General features: G+C 44.0%; 1 protein-coding gene across 1 annotated transcript; it reads left to right on the top strand.

The window, feature by feature from the left end:
- The first annotated feature begins 2773 nt into the window (after positions 1 to 2773).
- LOC135464685 (mucin-2-like) lies at positions 2774 to 16969 on the top strand. The gene is made up of 14 exons (XM_064742182.1): positions 2774 to 2781; positions 2940 to 3585; positions 6189 to 6319; positions 6648 to 6831; positions 7860 to 7910; positions 8321 to 8448; positions 9587 to 9717; positions 10336 to 10512; positions 10757 to 10841; positions 11009 to 11207; positions 11414 to 11558; positions 11998 to 12321; positions 12721 to 12929; positions 16793 to 16969. Exons 1-14 carry the CDS (start codon positions 2774 to 2776, stop codon positions 16967 to 16969), a joined length of 2595 nt encoding a protein of 864 aa, XP_064598252.1.
- The last annotated feature ends 11 nt before the right edge of the window (positions 16970 to 16980 follow it).

The following is a 16980-nucleotide window of genomic DNA, read 5'->3' as shown; positions in this document are numbered from 1 at the left end:
ATTTCAAACGAGTAAAATGCTTTTAAAGCATCAGATTCAGCTGTAGTGACTGAGGTTATAAGTGACGCCACATATATATTTTTTGCCTCGTTGTTTTCCGGGTACATTCCGCGAATGCATTCTTAGATATCCATGTGCATGTATATGTATTTTGAATGGCACAATCTAGCCGTGTTAAGTGACATATACCTAGTGTGACGTCACTGTTTCCAGTATGACCAGAAAAAGCCACCATGCATAGAATACAAAGTTTCAAAGGCACAATACTGGCTTTAAAAACAAAAACAAAAAAATAAAGATAATAAATTGAACTATTTTGTAGACAGTGTTTAATATCTGATGTATACGTCATGTTCGTGTATTAAGTTGTTTATATCCTGATAAACGCAGCGCTCCAAAAATTTATCTGTTAAATTTAACAGAAAGTATGTTATCTGAGTAATGCTAGAATGTATTCTGTTATTACAGCAGATTATTGTGTAAAAATAACGCATATTCTGTTGATCCAGCATAACCATTCTATTAGGCTAACCGGATATTACGTTGAATATGACACGCACAATATTGTATTATAATAACAGAATACGTTCTAGCATCACTCAGACAACAGACTTTCTGTTAAATTTGGCAGAATTTTGAGTGTACTTATTCCAAGACTACAAAATGAAAACGTTCTGTTTATAGTAGCAATCTACAATGGCGTCAACGTGTCTGGGTCAACATCACCGGTCACGACTGAAAGTACGTCCCCCGGGGTTACTAGTTCCCCCGCGACAAGTACACTGTCTACATTCATGACGCTGATTACGACGACCACAGCTGATTCATCGACGACTTCAACAAGTGGAGGTGGGTATTCATCATCATCAAATCGATGCAGACAGCACGTATATCGCTACGTAAGATTTTATATCACTCCGTTTACTGCCTAAAGGGAGTTTCGACCCAACCGGAATTTACGTGTTTGGCAGACGGCCACTTATCCACTCAGAGTTTATTCAACAGAAAATCAGACGTGTTAATCAAATGCATAGCATAGTGAAAGCACTTCAACAAGTTGCGTAGCCTCCGTGGTTAGGGTGCATGCGCGGCCAAATGGCCCAGGAGCTTCTAACGAATGCGGTGGCTGCGAGATCAGTCGCCTTTATTCAGCATTTTTTTATTCATCATCGCTATTTAAATTATTCATCATAAGATGTTATCTCAGGTGTTATTCCAGAGACAATAAAGTCTTCATATTTATGAAAAATGTCTAAATCTAAAGAGAACACGAAATACAGTGTTGCGCTCCGAAATTTTTGAATTTCAACAGCTTAATCACAACATTGTTCAAAAAAACTTTCCATGGTTTATAATTATTTGGCTAAGCTATACCAACGTTTATATCGGAATCAGCTCATCATTCAGAGCAGTCACTCATTAAGATTGGTTCTTGGAACAGCCTTTTCTGTTTTGCGTTTACATGTATACATGAAAACACGCATCGATTACAAAAAGCCAGAATGCATAAATACGCGCATGGACAAAGACAGTGATGTAATTAGGATTGTACTCCTTTTAGACAAAATGTTACTCGAGGCATCGGACGAAGAAGAAAACCGTGGCTTGACAATGATAGCAATCACATAAATGCTTCAGTGCTTCGGGAATTGATGTAAATGACAAACAGGTCGTTTTCGTATAAGGAACATGAAGTTGACCGAGGCTACAAATCTCACATGGATAATTCTGCACACTTCCGAAGTAGTGGCTGTAATTTCCACAAAGTGTGTAATCAACAAAGGAATTTGATGGCTCACACTGTTAAAACTCACCATTAAAAACCATTTTAAATCAAGGTTCCGAATATGAATCGTAGATTCTCGTGTCAAGTAACCTAATTATCCCCTCATACGCTATAATCACCTTTCATGCCATACTAACGTGTAGTAAGTTTCATTAGGATCTGTCTTAATATTGGCAACAATAATATCGGATACCTGCCGCGATGTTCTTCACTTCTTCAAATTAGGAAACTTTAAACAGTACTAAAGAATTGTGCATTAAAAAATTCTTTGACATTAATATGAAACGAGTAATTCGAGTCACAATAATATGAGTATATAAAACCCGATATCTCTCAAGGCATTTGGTAAAACTTGTCCCGTATTCATCCTCCCGCTTCGTTCATTCACAGTAATTTTACAACAACATCTTTACGATAAACGATGGTTTACAATATTACCTTGGTTTCTATTGGTCATTTCGAATTATGCAAATTAGCTCAGAAGATGTACAGGTACACGTAATGTTACAGACCTCTGCATAAGGATGACACATTAAGAACAGGTTTGGGTCGGTCACGATTGAGGCAAATCACATTGTTAACCCTGTGCAAAAAAGTGGCTAAAAAAAGTATATTTTATTTCAGTATCAGACACAACGACAACAGCAAGAACAACAACGCAACTGTCTCCTTCCAGTTCTTCTGAAGTCACTCCCAGTGGTACAACGACTGGCCCAAGTATCTCTACAACCACAGAAACTACAACGCTGTCAGTCCACAGTACAGATACAACAACAGGAGCAATACCAACTTCGAGTGTAGCAGCCACACAATCACCACCTTCAACAAGTACTTCTGATGTAACTCCCAGTGCTACAACAACCGACCTTAGTATCTCTACAACAGAAACTACAACGCTTTCAGTCCACCGTACAGATACAACAACAGCACCAGTAGCAACTGAAAGTGTAGCATCCACACAATCACCACCCTCTACAAGTACTTCTGATGTACCTGCCAGTGCTACAACAACTGGTCCTAGTATCTCTGAAACAATAGGAACTACAGCGGCTTCAGTCCACAGTACAGATACAACAGCGGCACCAGTAGCAACTTCGACTGTAGCTTCCACACAAACATCACCTTCAACAAGTACTTCTGATGTAACTCCCAGTACTACAACAACCGGCCCTAGTATCTCTACAACAACAGAAACCACAACGCCATCAGTCCACAGTACAGATTCGACAACAGCACAAGTCACAACTTCGAGTAGTAGAACAACTGGCACTAGTATCTCTGAAACAATAGGACCTACAGCGACTTCAGTCCATAGTACAGATACAACAGCGGCACTAGTAGCAACTTCGACTGTAGCTTCCACACAAACATCACCTTCAACAAGTACTTCTGATGTAACTCCCAGTGCTACAACAACTGGTCCTAGTATCTCTACTACAACAGAAACTACAACGCTGTCAGTCCACAGTACAGGTTCGACAACAGCACAAGTGACAACTTCGAGTAGTAGAACAACTGGCACTAGTATCTCTGAAACAATAGGAACTACAGCGGCTTCAGTCCATAGTACAGATACAACAACGGCACCAGTAACAACTTCGACTGTAGCTTCCACACAAACATCATCTTCAACAAGTACTTCTGATGTAACTCCCAGTGCTACAACAACTGGTCCTGGTATCCATTTAACAACAGAAACTACAACGCCGTCAGTCCACACTACAGATACAACAACAGGAGCATTACCAACTTCGAGTGTAGCATCCACACAATCACCACCTTCAACAAGTACTTCTGATGTAACTGCCAGTGCTACAACAACCGGCCATAGTATCTCTACAACAACAGAAACTACAACGCCATCAGTCCACAGTACAGATACAACAACAGCACCAGTAGCAACTGTAAGTGTAGCATCCACACAATCACCACTCTCTACAAGTACTTCTGATGTAACTGCCAGTGCTACAACAACTGGTCCTAGTATCTCTATAACCAGAGAAACTACAACGCCGTTAGTCCACAGTACAGATACAACAACGGCACCAGTAGCAACTTCGAGTGTGGCATCCACACAATCACCACCTTCAACAATTACTTCTCATGTAACTGCCAGTGCTACAACAACCGGCCCTAGTATCTCTACAACAACAGAAACCACAACGCCATTAGTCCACAGTACAGGTTCGACAACAGCACAAGTGACAACTTCGAGTAGTAGAACAACTGGCACTAGTATCTCTGAAACAATAGGAACTACAGCGGCTTCAGTCCATAGTACAGATACAACAACGGCACCAGTAACAACTTCGACTGTAGCTTCCACACAAACATCATCTTCAACAAGTACTTCTCATGTAACTCCCAGTGCTACAACAACTGGTCCTGGTATCCATTTAACAACAGAAACTACAACGCCGTCAGTCCACACTACAGATACAACAACAGGAGCATTACCAACTTCGAGTGTAGCATCCACACAATCACCACCTTCAACAAGTACTTCTGATGTAACTGCCAGTGCTACAACAACCGGCCATAGTATCTCTACAACAACAGAAACTACAACGCCATCAGTCCACAGTGCAGATACAACAACAGCACCAGTAGCAACTGTAAGTGTAGCATCCACACAATCACCACTCTCTACAAGTACTTCTGATGTAACTGCCAGTGCTACAACAACTGGTCCTAGTATCTCTATAACGAGAGAAACTACAACGCCGTTAGTCCACAGTACAGATACAACAACGGCACCAGTAGCAACTTCGAGTGTGGCATCCACACAATCACCACCTTCAACAATTACTTCCCATGTAACTGCCAGTGCTACAACAACCGGCCCTAGTATCTCTACAACAACAGAAACCACAACGCCATCAGTCCACAGTACAGATTCGACAACAGCACAAGTGACAACTTCGAGTAGTAGAACAACTGGCACTAGTATCTCTGAAACAATAGGACCTACAGCGGCTTCAGTCCATAGTACAGATACAACAGCGGCACCAGTAGCAACTTCGACTGTAGCTTCCACACAAACATCACCTTCAACAAGTACTTCTGATGTAACTCCCAGTGCTACAACAACTGGTCCTGGTATCCATTTAACAACAGAAACTACAACGCCGTCAGTCCACACTACAGATACAACAACAGGAGCATTACCAACTTCGAGTGTAGCATCCACACAATCACCACCTTTAACAAGTACTTCTCATGTAACTCCCAGTGCTACAACAACCGGCCATAGTATCTCTACAACAACAGAAACTACAACGCCATCAGTCCACAGTACAGATACAACAACAGCACCAGTAGCAACTGTAAGTGTGGCATCCACACAATCACCACCCTCTACAAGTACTTCTGATGTAACTCCCAGTGCTACAACAACTGGTCCTAGTATCTCTATAACCAGAGAAACTACAACGCCGTTAGTCCACAGTACAGATACAACAACGGCACCAGTAGCAACTTCGACTGTAGCTTCCACACAATCACCACCTTCAACAAGTACTTCTGATGTAACTCCCAGTGCTACAACAACCGGCCTTAGTATCTCTACAACCACAGAAAGTACAACACTTTCAGTCCACAGTACAGATACAACAACAGCACCAGTAGCAACTGTAAGTGTAGCAGCCACACAATCACCACCCTCTACAAGTACTTCTGATGTAACTGCCAGTGTTACAACAACTGGTCCTAGTATCTCTATAACCAGAGAAACTACAACACCATCAGTCCACAGTACAGATACAACAACAGGAGCATTACCAACTTCGAGTGTAGCATCCACACAATCACCACCTTCAACAAGTACTTCTGATGTAACTGCCAGTGCTACAACAACCGGCCATAGTATCTCTACAACAACAGAAACTACAACGCCATCAGTCCACAGTACAGATACAACAACAGCACCAGTAGCAACTGTAAGTGTAGCATCCACACAATCACCACTCTCTACAAGTACTTCTGATGTACCTGCCAGTGCTACAACAACTGGTCCTAGTATCTCTATAACCAGAGAAACTACAACGCCGTTAGTCCACAGTACAGATACAACAACGGCACCAGTAGCAACTTCGAGTGTGGCATCCACACAATCACCACCTTCAACAATTACTTCTCATGTAACTGCCAGTGCTACAACAACCGGCCCTAGTATCTCTACAACAACAGAAACCACAACGCCATCAGTCCACAGTACAGATTCGACAACAGCACAAGTGACAACTTCGAGTAGTAGAACAACTGGCACTAGTATCTCTGAAACAATAGGACCTACAGCGGCTTCAGTCCATAGTACAGATACAACAGCGGCACCAGTAGCAACTTCGACTGTAGCTTCCACACAAACATCACCTTCAACAAGTACTTCTGATGTAATTCCCAGTGCTACAACAACTGGTCCTGGTATCCATTTAACAACAGAAACTACAACGCCGTCAGTCCACACTACAGATACAACAACAGGAGCATTACCAACTTCGAGTGTAGCATCCACACAATCACCACCTTCAACAAGTACTTCTCATGTAACTCCCAGTGCTACAACAACCGGCCATAGTATCTCTACAACAACAGAAACTACAACGCCATCAGTCCACAGTACAGATACAACAACAGCACCAGTAGCAACTGTAAGTGTAGCATCCACACAATCACCACTCTCTACAAGTACTTCTGATGTACCTGCCAGTGCTACAACAACTGGTCCTAGTATCTCTATAACCAGAGAAACTACAACGCCGTTAGTCCACAGTACAGATACAACAACGGCACCAGTAGCAACTTCGAGTGTGGCATCCACACAATCACCACCTTCAACAATTACTTCTCATGTAACTGCCAGTGCTACAACAACCGGCCCTAGTATCTCTACAACAACAGAAACCACAACGCCATCAGTCCACAGTACAGATTCGACAACAGCACAAGTGACAACTTCGAGTAGTAGAACAACTGGCACTAGTATCTCTGAAACAATAGGACCTACAGCGGCTTCAGTCCATAGTACAGATACAACAGCGGCACCAGTAACAACTTCGACTGTAGCTTCCACACAAACATCACCTTCAACAAGTACTTCTGATGTAATTCCCAGTGCTACAACAACTGGTCCTGGTATCCATTTAACAACAGAAACTACAACGCCGTCAGTCCACACTACAGATACAACAACAGGAGCATTACCAACTTCGAGTGTAGCATCCACACAATCACCACCTTTAACAAGTACTTCTCATGTAACTCCAGTGCTACAACAACCGGCCATAGTATCTTTACAACAACAGAAACTACAACGCTTTCAGTCCACAGTACAGATACAACAACAGCACCAGTAGCAACTGTAAGTGTGGCATCCACACAATCACCACCCTCTGCAAGTACTTCTGATGTAACTCCCAGTGCTACAACAACTGGTCCTAGTATCTCTATAACCAGAGAAACTACAACGCCGTTAGTCCACAGTACAGATACAACAACGGCACCAGTAGCAACTTCGAGTGTGGCATCCACACAATCACCACCTTCAACAATTACTTCTCATGTAACTGCCAGTGCTACAACAACCGGCCCTAGTATCTCTACAACAACAGAAACCACAACGCCATCAGTCCACAGTACAGATTCGACAACAGCACAAGTGACAACTTCGAGTAGTAGAACAACTGGCACTAGTATCTCTGAAACAATAGGACCTACAGCGGCTTCAGTCCATAGTACAGATACAACAGCGGCACCAGTAGCAACTTCGACTGTAGCTTCCACACAAACATCACCTTCAACAAGTACTTCTGATGTAACTCCCAGTGCTTTAACAACTGGTCCTGGTATCCATTTAACAACAGAAACTACAACGCCGTCAGTCCACACTACAGATACAACAACAGGAGCATTACCAACTTCGAGTGTAGCATCCACACAATCACCACCTTCAACAAGTACTTCTCATGTAACTCCCAGTGCTACAACAACCGGCCATAGTATCTCTACAACAACAGAAACTACAACGCTTTCAGTCCACAGTACAGATACAACAACAGCACCAGTAGCAACTGTAAGTGTGGCATCCACACAATCACCACCCTCTACAAGTACTTCTGATGTAACTCCCAGTGCTACAACAACTGGTCCTAGTATCTCTATAACCAGAGAAACTACAACGCCGTTAGTCCACAGTACAGATACAACAACGGCACCAGTAGCAACTTCGAGTGTGGCATCCACACAATCACCACCTTCAACAATTACTTCTCATGTAACTGCCAGTGCTACAACAACCGGCCCTAGTATCTCTACAACAACAGAAACCACAACGCCATCAGTCCACAGTACAGATTCGACAACAGCACAAGTGACAACTTCGAGTAGTAGAACAACTGGCACTAGTATCTCTGAAACAATAGGACCTACAGCGGCTTCAGTCCATAGTACAGATACAACAGCGGCACCAGTAGCAACTTCGACTGTAGCTTCCACACAAACATCACCTTCAACAAGTACTTCTGATGTAACTCCCAGTGCTTTAACAACTGGTCCTGGTATCCATTTAACAACAGAAACTACAACGCCGTCAGTCCACACTACAGATACAACAGGAGCATTACCAACTTCGAGTGTAGCATCCACACAATCACCACCTTTAACAAGTACTTCTCATGTAACTCCCAGTGCTACAACAACCGGCCATAGTATCTCTACAACAACAGAAACTACAACGCTTTCAGCCCACAGTACAGATACAACAACAGCACCAGTAGCAACTGTAAGTGTAGCATCCACACAATCACCACCCTCTACAAGTACTTCTGATGTAACTCCCAGTGCTACAACAACTGGTCCTAGTATCTCTATAACCAGAGAAACTACAACGCCGTTAGTCCACAGTACAGATACAAGAACGGCACCAGTAGCAACTTCGAGTGTAGCATCCACACAATCACCACCTTCAACAAGTACTTCTGATGTAACTGCCAGTGCTACAACAACCGGCCCTAGTATCTCTACAACAACAGAGACCACAACGCCATCAGTCCACGGTACAGATTCGACAACAGCACAAGTGACAACTTCGAGTAGTAGAACAACTGGCACTAGTATCTCTGAAACAATAGGAACTACAGCGGCTTCAGTCCACAGTACAGATACAACAGCGGCACCAGTAGCAACTTCGACTGTAGCATCCACACAATCACCACCTTCAACAAGTACTTCTCATGTGACTGCCAGTGCTACAACAACCGGCCCTAGTATCTCTACAACAACAGAAACTACAACGCCATCAGTCCACAGTACAGATACAACAACAGCACCAGTAGCAACTGTAAGTGTAGCATCCACACAATCACCACTCTCTACAAGTACTTCTGATGTAACTGCCAGTGCTACAACAACTGGTCCTAGTATCTCTATAACGAGAGAAACTACAACGCCGTTAGTCCACAGTACAGATACAACAACGGCACCAGTAGCAACTTCGAGTGTGGCATCCACACAATCACCACCTTCAACAATTACTTCTCATGTAACTGCCAGTGCTACAACAACCGGCCCTAGTATCTCTACAACAACAGAAACCACAACGCCATCAGTCCACAGTACAGATTCGACAACAGCACAAGTGACAACTTCGAGTAGTAGAACAACTGGCACTAGTATCTCTGAAACAATAGGACCTACAGCGGCTTCAGTCCATAGTACAGATACAACAGCGACACCAGTAGCAACTTCGACTGTAGCTTCCACACAAACATCACCTTCAACAAGTACTTCTGATGTAACTCCCAGTGCTACAACAACTGGTCCTGGTATCCATTTAACAACAGAAACTACAACGCCGTCAGTCCACACTACAGATACAACAACAGGAGCATTACCAACTTCGAGTGTAGCATCCACACAATCACCACCTTTAACAAGTACTTCTCATGTAACTCCCAGTGCTACAACAACCGGCCATAGTATCTCTACAACAACAGAAACTACAACGCCATCAGTCCACAGTACAGATACAACAACAGCACCAGTAGCAACTGTAAGTGTGGCATCCACACAATCACCACCCTCTACAAGTACTTCTGATGTAACTCCCAATGCTACAACAACTGGTCCTAGTATCTCTATAACCAGAGAAACTACAACGCCGTTAGTCCACAGTACAGATACAACAACGGCACCAGTAGCAACTTCGAGTGAATCATCCACACAATCACCACCTTCAACAATTACTTCTCATGTAACTACCAGTGCTACAACAACCGGCCCTAGTATCTCTACAACAACAGAAACCACAACGCCATCAGTCCACAGTACAGATTCGACAACAGCACAAGTGACAACTTCGAGTAGTAGAACAACTGGCACTAGTATCTCTGAAACAATAGGACCTACAGCGGCTTCAGTCCATAGTACAGATACAACAGCGGCACCAGTAGCAACTTCGACTGTAGCTTCCACACAAACATCACCTTCAACAAGTACTTCTCATGTAACTCCCAGTGCTTTAACAACTGGTCCTGGTATCCATTTAACAACAGAAACTACAACGCCGTCAGTCCACACTACAGATACAACAACAGGAGCATTACCAACTTCGAGTGTAGCATCCACACAATCACCACCTTTAACAAGTACTTCTCATGTAACTCCCAGTGCTACAACAACCGGCCATAGTATCTCTACAACAACAGAAACTACAACGCTTTCAGCCCACAGTACAGATACAACAACAGCACCAGTAGCAACTGTAAGTGTAGCATCCACACAATCACCACCCTCTACAAGTACTTCTGATGTAACTCCCAGTGCTACAACAACTGGTCCTAGTATCTCTATAACCAGAGAAACTACAACGCCGTTAGTCCACAGTACAGATACAACAACGGCACCAGTAGCAACTTCGAGTGTGGCATCCACACAATCACCACCTTCAAAAAGTACTTCTCATGTAACTGCCAGTGCTACAACAACCGGCCCTAGTATCTCTACAACAACAGAAACCACAACGCCATCAGTCCACGGTACAGATTCGACAACAGCACAAGTGACAACTTCGAGTAGTAGAACAACTGGCACTAGTATCTCTGAAACAATAGGAACTACAGCGGCTTCAGTCCACAGTACAGATACAACAGCGGCACCAGTAGCAACTTCGAGTGTGGCATCCACACAATCACCACCTTCAACAATTACTTCTCATGTAACTGCCAGTGCTACAACAACCGGCCCTAGTATCTCTACAACAACAGAAACCACAACGCCATCAGTCCACAGTACAGATTCGACAACAGCACAAGTGACAACTTCGAGTAGTAGAACAACTGGCACTAGTATCTCTGAAACAATAGGAACTACAGCGGCTTTAGTCCATCGTACAGATACAACAGCAGCACCAGTAGCAACTTCGACTGTAGCTTCCACACAAACATCACCTTCAACAAGTACTTCTGATGTAACTCCCAGTGCTACAACAACCGGCCTTAGTATCTCTACAACCACAGAAAGTAAAACGCTTTCAGTCCACAGTACAGATACAACAACAGCACCAGTAGCAACTGTAAGTGTACCATCCACACAATCACCACCCTCTACAAGTACTTCTGATGTAACTGCCAGTGTTACAACAACTGGTCCTGGTCCAATCTCTATAACCAGAGAAACTACAACGCCGTTAGTCCACAGTACAGATACAACAACGGCACCAGTAGCAACTTCGAGTATGGCATCCACACAATCACCACCTTCAAGAATTACTTCTCATGTAACTCCCAGTGCTACAACAACCGGCCCTAGTATCTCTACAACAACAGAAACTACAACGCTGTCAGTCCACAGTACAGATACAACAACAGCACCAGTAGCAACTGTAAGTGTAGCATCCACACAATCACCACCCTCTACAAGCACTTCTGATGTAACTGTCAGTGTTACAACAACTGGTCCTAGTATGTCTACAACCACAGAAAGTACAACGCTTTCAGTCCACAGTACAGATACAACAACTGCACCAGTAGCAACTGTAAGTGTACCATCCACACAATCACCACCCTCTACAAGTACTTCTGATGTAACTGCCAGTGTTACAACAACTGGTCCTGGTCCAATCTCTATAACCAGAGAAACTATAACGCCGTTAGTCCACAGTACAGATACAACAACGGCACCAGTAGCAACTTCGAGTGTGGCATCCACACAATCAGCACCTTCAACAATTACTTCTCATGTAACTGCCAGTGCTACAACAACCGGCCCTAGTATCTCTACAACAGAAACCACAACGCCATCAGTGCACAGTACAGATTCGACAACAGCACAAGTGGCAACTTCGAGTAGTAGAACAACTGGCACTAGTATCTCTGAAACAATAGGACCTACAGCGGCTTCAGTCCATAGTACAGATACAACAGCGGCCGCAGTAACAACTTCGACTGTAGCTTCCACACAAACATCACCTTCAACAAGTACTTCTGATGTAACTCCCAGTGCTACAACAACCGACCTTAGTATCTCTACAACCACAGAAAGTACAACGCTTTCAGTCCACAGTACAGATACAACAGCACCAGTAGCAACTGTAAGTGTAGCATCCACACAATCATTACCTTCTACAAGTACTTCTGATGTAACTGCCAGTGCTACAACAACTGGTCCTAGTATCTCTATAACGAGAGAAACTACAACGCCGTTAGTCCACAGTACAGATACAACAACGGCACCAGTAGCAACTTCGAGTGTGGCATCCACACAATCACCACCTTCAACAAGTACTTCTGATGTAACTCCCAGTGCTACAACAACTGGTCCTAGTATCTCTACAACAACAGAAACTACAACGCTGTCAGTCCACAGTACAGGTTCGACAACAGCACAAGTGACAACTTCGAGTAGTAGAACAACTGGCACTAGTATCTCTAAAACAATAGGACCTACAGCGGCTTCAGTCCATAGTACAGATACAACAGCGGCACCAGTAGCAACTTCGAGTGTAGCTTCCACACAAACATCACCTTCAACAAGTACTTCTGATGTAACTCCCAGTGCTACAACAACCGGCCATACTATCTCTACAACCACAGAAAGTACAACGCTTTCAGTCCACAGTACAGATACAACAACAGCACCAGTAGCAACTGTAAGTGTACCATCCACACAATCACCACCCTCTACAAGTACTTCTGATGTAACTGCCAGTGTTACAACAACTGGTCCTAGTATCTCTATAACCAGAGAAACTACAACGCCGTTAGTCCACAGTACAGATACAACAACGGCACCAGTAGCAACTTTGAGTGTGGCATCCACACAATCACCACCTTCAACAAGTACTTCTCATGTAACTCCCAGTGCTACAACAACCGGCCATAGTATCTCTACAACAACAGAAACTACAACGCTTTCAGTCCACAGTACAGATACAACAACAGCACCAGTAGCAACTGTAAGTGTGGCATCCACACAATCACCACCCTCTACAAGTACTTCTGATGTAACTCCCAGTGCTACAACAACTGGTCCTAGTATCTCTATAACCAGAGAAACTACAACGCCGTTAGTCCACAGTACAGATACAACAACGGCACCAGTAGCAACTTCGAGTGTGGCATCCACACAATCACCACCTTCAACAATTACTTCTCATGTAACTGCCAGTGCTACAACAACCGGCCCTAGTATCTCTACAACAACAGAAACCACAACGCCATCAGTCCACAGTACAGATTCGACAACAGCACAAGTGACAACTTCGAGTAGTAGAACAACTGGCACTAGTATCTCTGAAACAATAGGACCTACAGCGGCTTCAGTCCATAGTACAGATACAACAGCGGCACCAGTAGCAACTTCGACTGTAGCTTCCACACAAACATCACCTTCAACAAGTACTTCTGATGTAACTCCCAGTGCTTTAACAACTGGTCCTGGTATCCATTTAACAACAGAAACTACAACGCCGTCAGTCCACACTACAGATACAACAGGAGCATTACCAACTTCGAGTGTAGCATCCACACAATCACCACCTTTAACAAGTACTTCTCATGTAACTCCCAGTGCTACAACAACCGGCCATAGTATCTCTACAACAACAGAAACTACAACGCTTTCAGCCCACAGTACAGATACAACAACAGCACCAGTAGCAACTGTAAGTGTAGCATCCACACAATCACCACCCTCTACAAGTACTTCTGATGTAACTCCCAGTGCTACAACAACTGGTCCTAGTATCTCTATAACCAGAGAAACTACAACGCCGTTAGTCCACAGTACAGATACAAGAACGGCACCAGTAGCAACTTCGAGTGTAGCATCCACACAATCACCACCTTCAACAAGTACTTCTGATGTAACTGCCAGTGCTACAACAACCGGCCCTAGTATCTCTACAACAACAGAGACCACAACGCCATCAGTCCACGGTACAGATTCGACAACAGCACAAGTGACAACTTCGAGTAGTAGAACAACTGGCACTAGTATCTCTGAAACAATAGGAACTACAGCGGCTTCAGTCCACAGTACAGATACAACAGCGGCACCAGTAGCAACTTCGACTGTAGCATCCACACAATCACCACCTTCAACAAGTACTTCTCATGTGACTGCCAGTGCTACAACAACCGGCCCTAGTATCTCTACAACAACAGAAACTACAACGCCATCAGTCCACAGTACAGATACAACAACAGCACCAGTAGCAACTGTAAGTGTAGCATCCACACAATCACCACTCTCTACAAGTACTTCTGATGTAACTGCCAGTGCTACAACAACTGGTCCTAGTATCTCTATAACGAGAGAAACTACAACGCCGTTAGTCCACAGTACAGATACAACAACGGCACCAGTAGCAACTTCGAGTGTGGCATCCACACAATCACCACCTTCAACAATTACTTCTCATGTAACTGCCAGTGCTACAACAACCGGCCCTAGTATCTCTACAACAACAGAAACCACAACGCCATCAGTCCACAGTACAGATTCGACAACAGCACAAGTGACAACTTCGAGTAGTAGAACAACTGGCACTAGTATCTCTGAAACAATAGGACCTACAGCGGCTTCAGTCCATAGTACAGATACAACAGCGACACCAGTAGCAACTTCGACTGTAGCTTCCACACAAACATCACCTTCAACAAGTACTTCTGATGTAACTCCCAGTGCTACAACAACTGGTCCTGGTATCCATTTAACAACAGAAACTACAACGCCGTCAGTCCACACTACAGATACAACAACAGGAGCATTACCAACTTCGAGTGTAGCATCCACACAATCACCACCTTTAACAAGTACTTCTCATGTAACTCCCAGTGCTACAACAACCGGCCATAGTATCTCTACAACAACAGAAACTACAACGCCATCAGTCCACAGTACAGATACAACAACAGCACCAGTAGCAACTGTAAGTGTGGCATCCACACAATCACCACCCTCTACAAGTACTTCTGATGTAACTCCCAATGCTACAACAACTGGTCCTAGTATCTCTATAACCAGAGAAACTACAACGCCGTTAGTCCACAGTACAGATACAACAACGGCACCAGTAGCAACTTCGAGTGAATCATCCACACAATCACCACCTTCAACAATTACTTCTCATGTAACTACCAGTGCTACAACAACCGGCCCTAGTATCTCTACAACAACAGAAACCACAACGCCATCAGTCCACAGTACAGATTCGACAACAGCACAAGTGACAACTTCGAGTAGTAGAACAACTGGCACTAGTATCTCTGAAACAATAGGACCTACAGCGGCTTCAGTCCATAGTACAGATACAACAGCGGCACCAGTAGCAACTTCGACTGTAGCTTCCACACAAACATCACCTTCAACAAGTACTTCTCATGTAACTCCCAGTGCTTTAACAACTGGTCCTGGTATCCATTTAACAACAGAAACTACAACGCCGTCAGTCCACACTACAGATACAACAACAGGAGCATTACCAACTTCGAGTGTAGCATCCACACAATCACCACCTTTAACAAGTACTTCTCATGTAACTCCCAGTGCTACAACAACCGGCCATAGTATCTCTACAACAACAGAAACTACAACGCTTTCAGCCCACAGTACAGATACAACAACAGCACCAGTAGCAACTGTAAGTGTAGCATCCACACAATCACCACCCTCTACAAGTACTTCTGATGTAACTCCCAGTGCTACAACAACTGGTCCTAGTATCTCTATAACCAGAGAAACTACAACGCCGTTAGTCCACAGTACAGATACAACAACGGCACCAGTAGCAACTTCGAGTGTGGCATCCACACAATCACCACCTTCAAAAAGTACTTCTCATGTAACTGCCAGTGCTACAACAACCGGCCCTAGTATCTCTACAACAACAGAAACCACAACGCCATCAGTCCACGGTACAGATTCGACAACAGCACAAGTGACAACTTCGAGTAGTAGAACAACTGGCACTAGTATCTCTGAAACAATAGGAACTACAGCGGCTTCAGTCCACAGTACAGATACAACAGCGGCACCAGTAGCAACTTCGAGTGTGGCATCCACACAATCACCACCTTCAACAATTACTTCTCATGTAACTGCCAGTGCTACAACAACCGGCCCTAGTATCTCTACAACAACAGAAACCACAACGCCATCAGTCCACAGTACAGATTCGACAACAGCACAAGTGACAACTTCGAGTAGTAGAACAACTGGCACTAGTATCTCTGAAACAATAGGAACTACAGCGGCTTTAGTCCATCGTACAGATACAACAGCAGCACCAGTAGCAACTTCGACTGTAGCTTCCACACAAACATCACCTTCAACAAGTACTTCTGATGTAACTCCCAGTGCTACAACAACCGGCCTTAGTATCTCTACAACCACAGAAAGTAAAACGCTTTCAGTCCACAGTACAGATACAACAACAGCACCAGTAGCAACTGTAAGTGTACCATCCACACAATCACCACCCTCTACAAGTACTTCTGATGTAACTGCCAGTGTTACAACAACTGGTCCTGGTCCAATCTCTATAACCAGAGAAACTACAACGCCGTTAGTCCACAGTACAGATACAACAACGGCACCAGTAGCAACTTCGAGTATGGCATCCACACAATCACCACCTTCAAGAATTACTTCTCATGTAACTCCCAGTGCTACAACAACCGGCCCTAGTATCTCTACAA

The sequence above is a fragment of the Liolophura sinensis genome, chromosome 1, assembly GCF_032854445.1.
Source record: "Liolophura sinensis isolate JHLJ2023 chromosome 1, CUHK_Ljap_v2, whole genome shotgun sequence".
In the NCBI taxonomy this organism is placed as follows: Eukaryota; Metazoa; Mollusca; class Polyplacophora; order Chitonida; family Chitonidae; genus Liolophura; species Liolophura sinensis.
The sequence above is the reverse complement of the archived record's forward strand: the minus strand, read 5'-3'. Positions and strand labels throughout refer to the sequence as shown.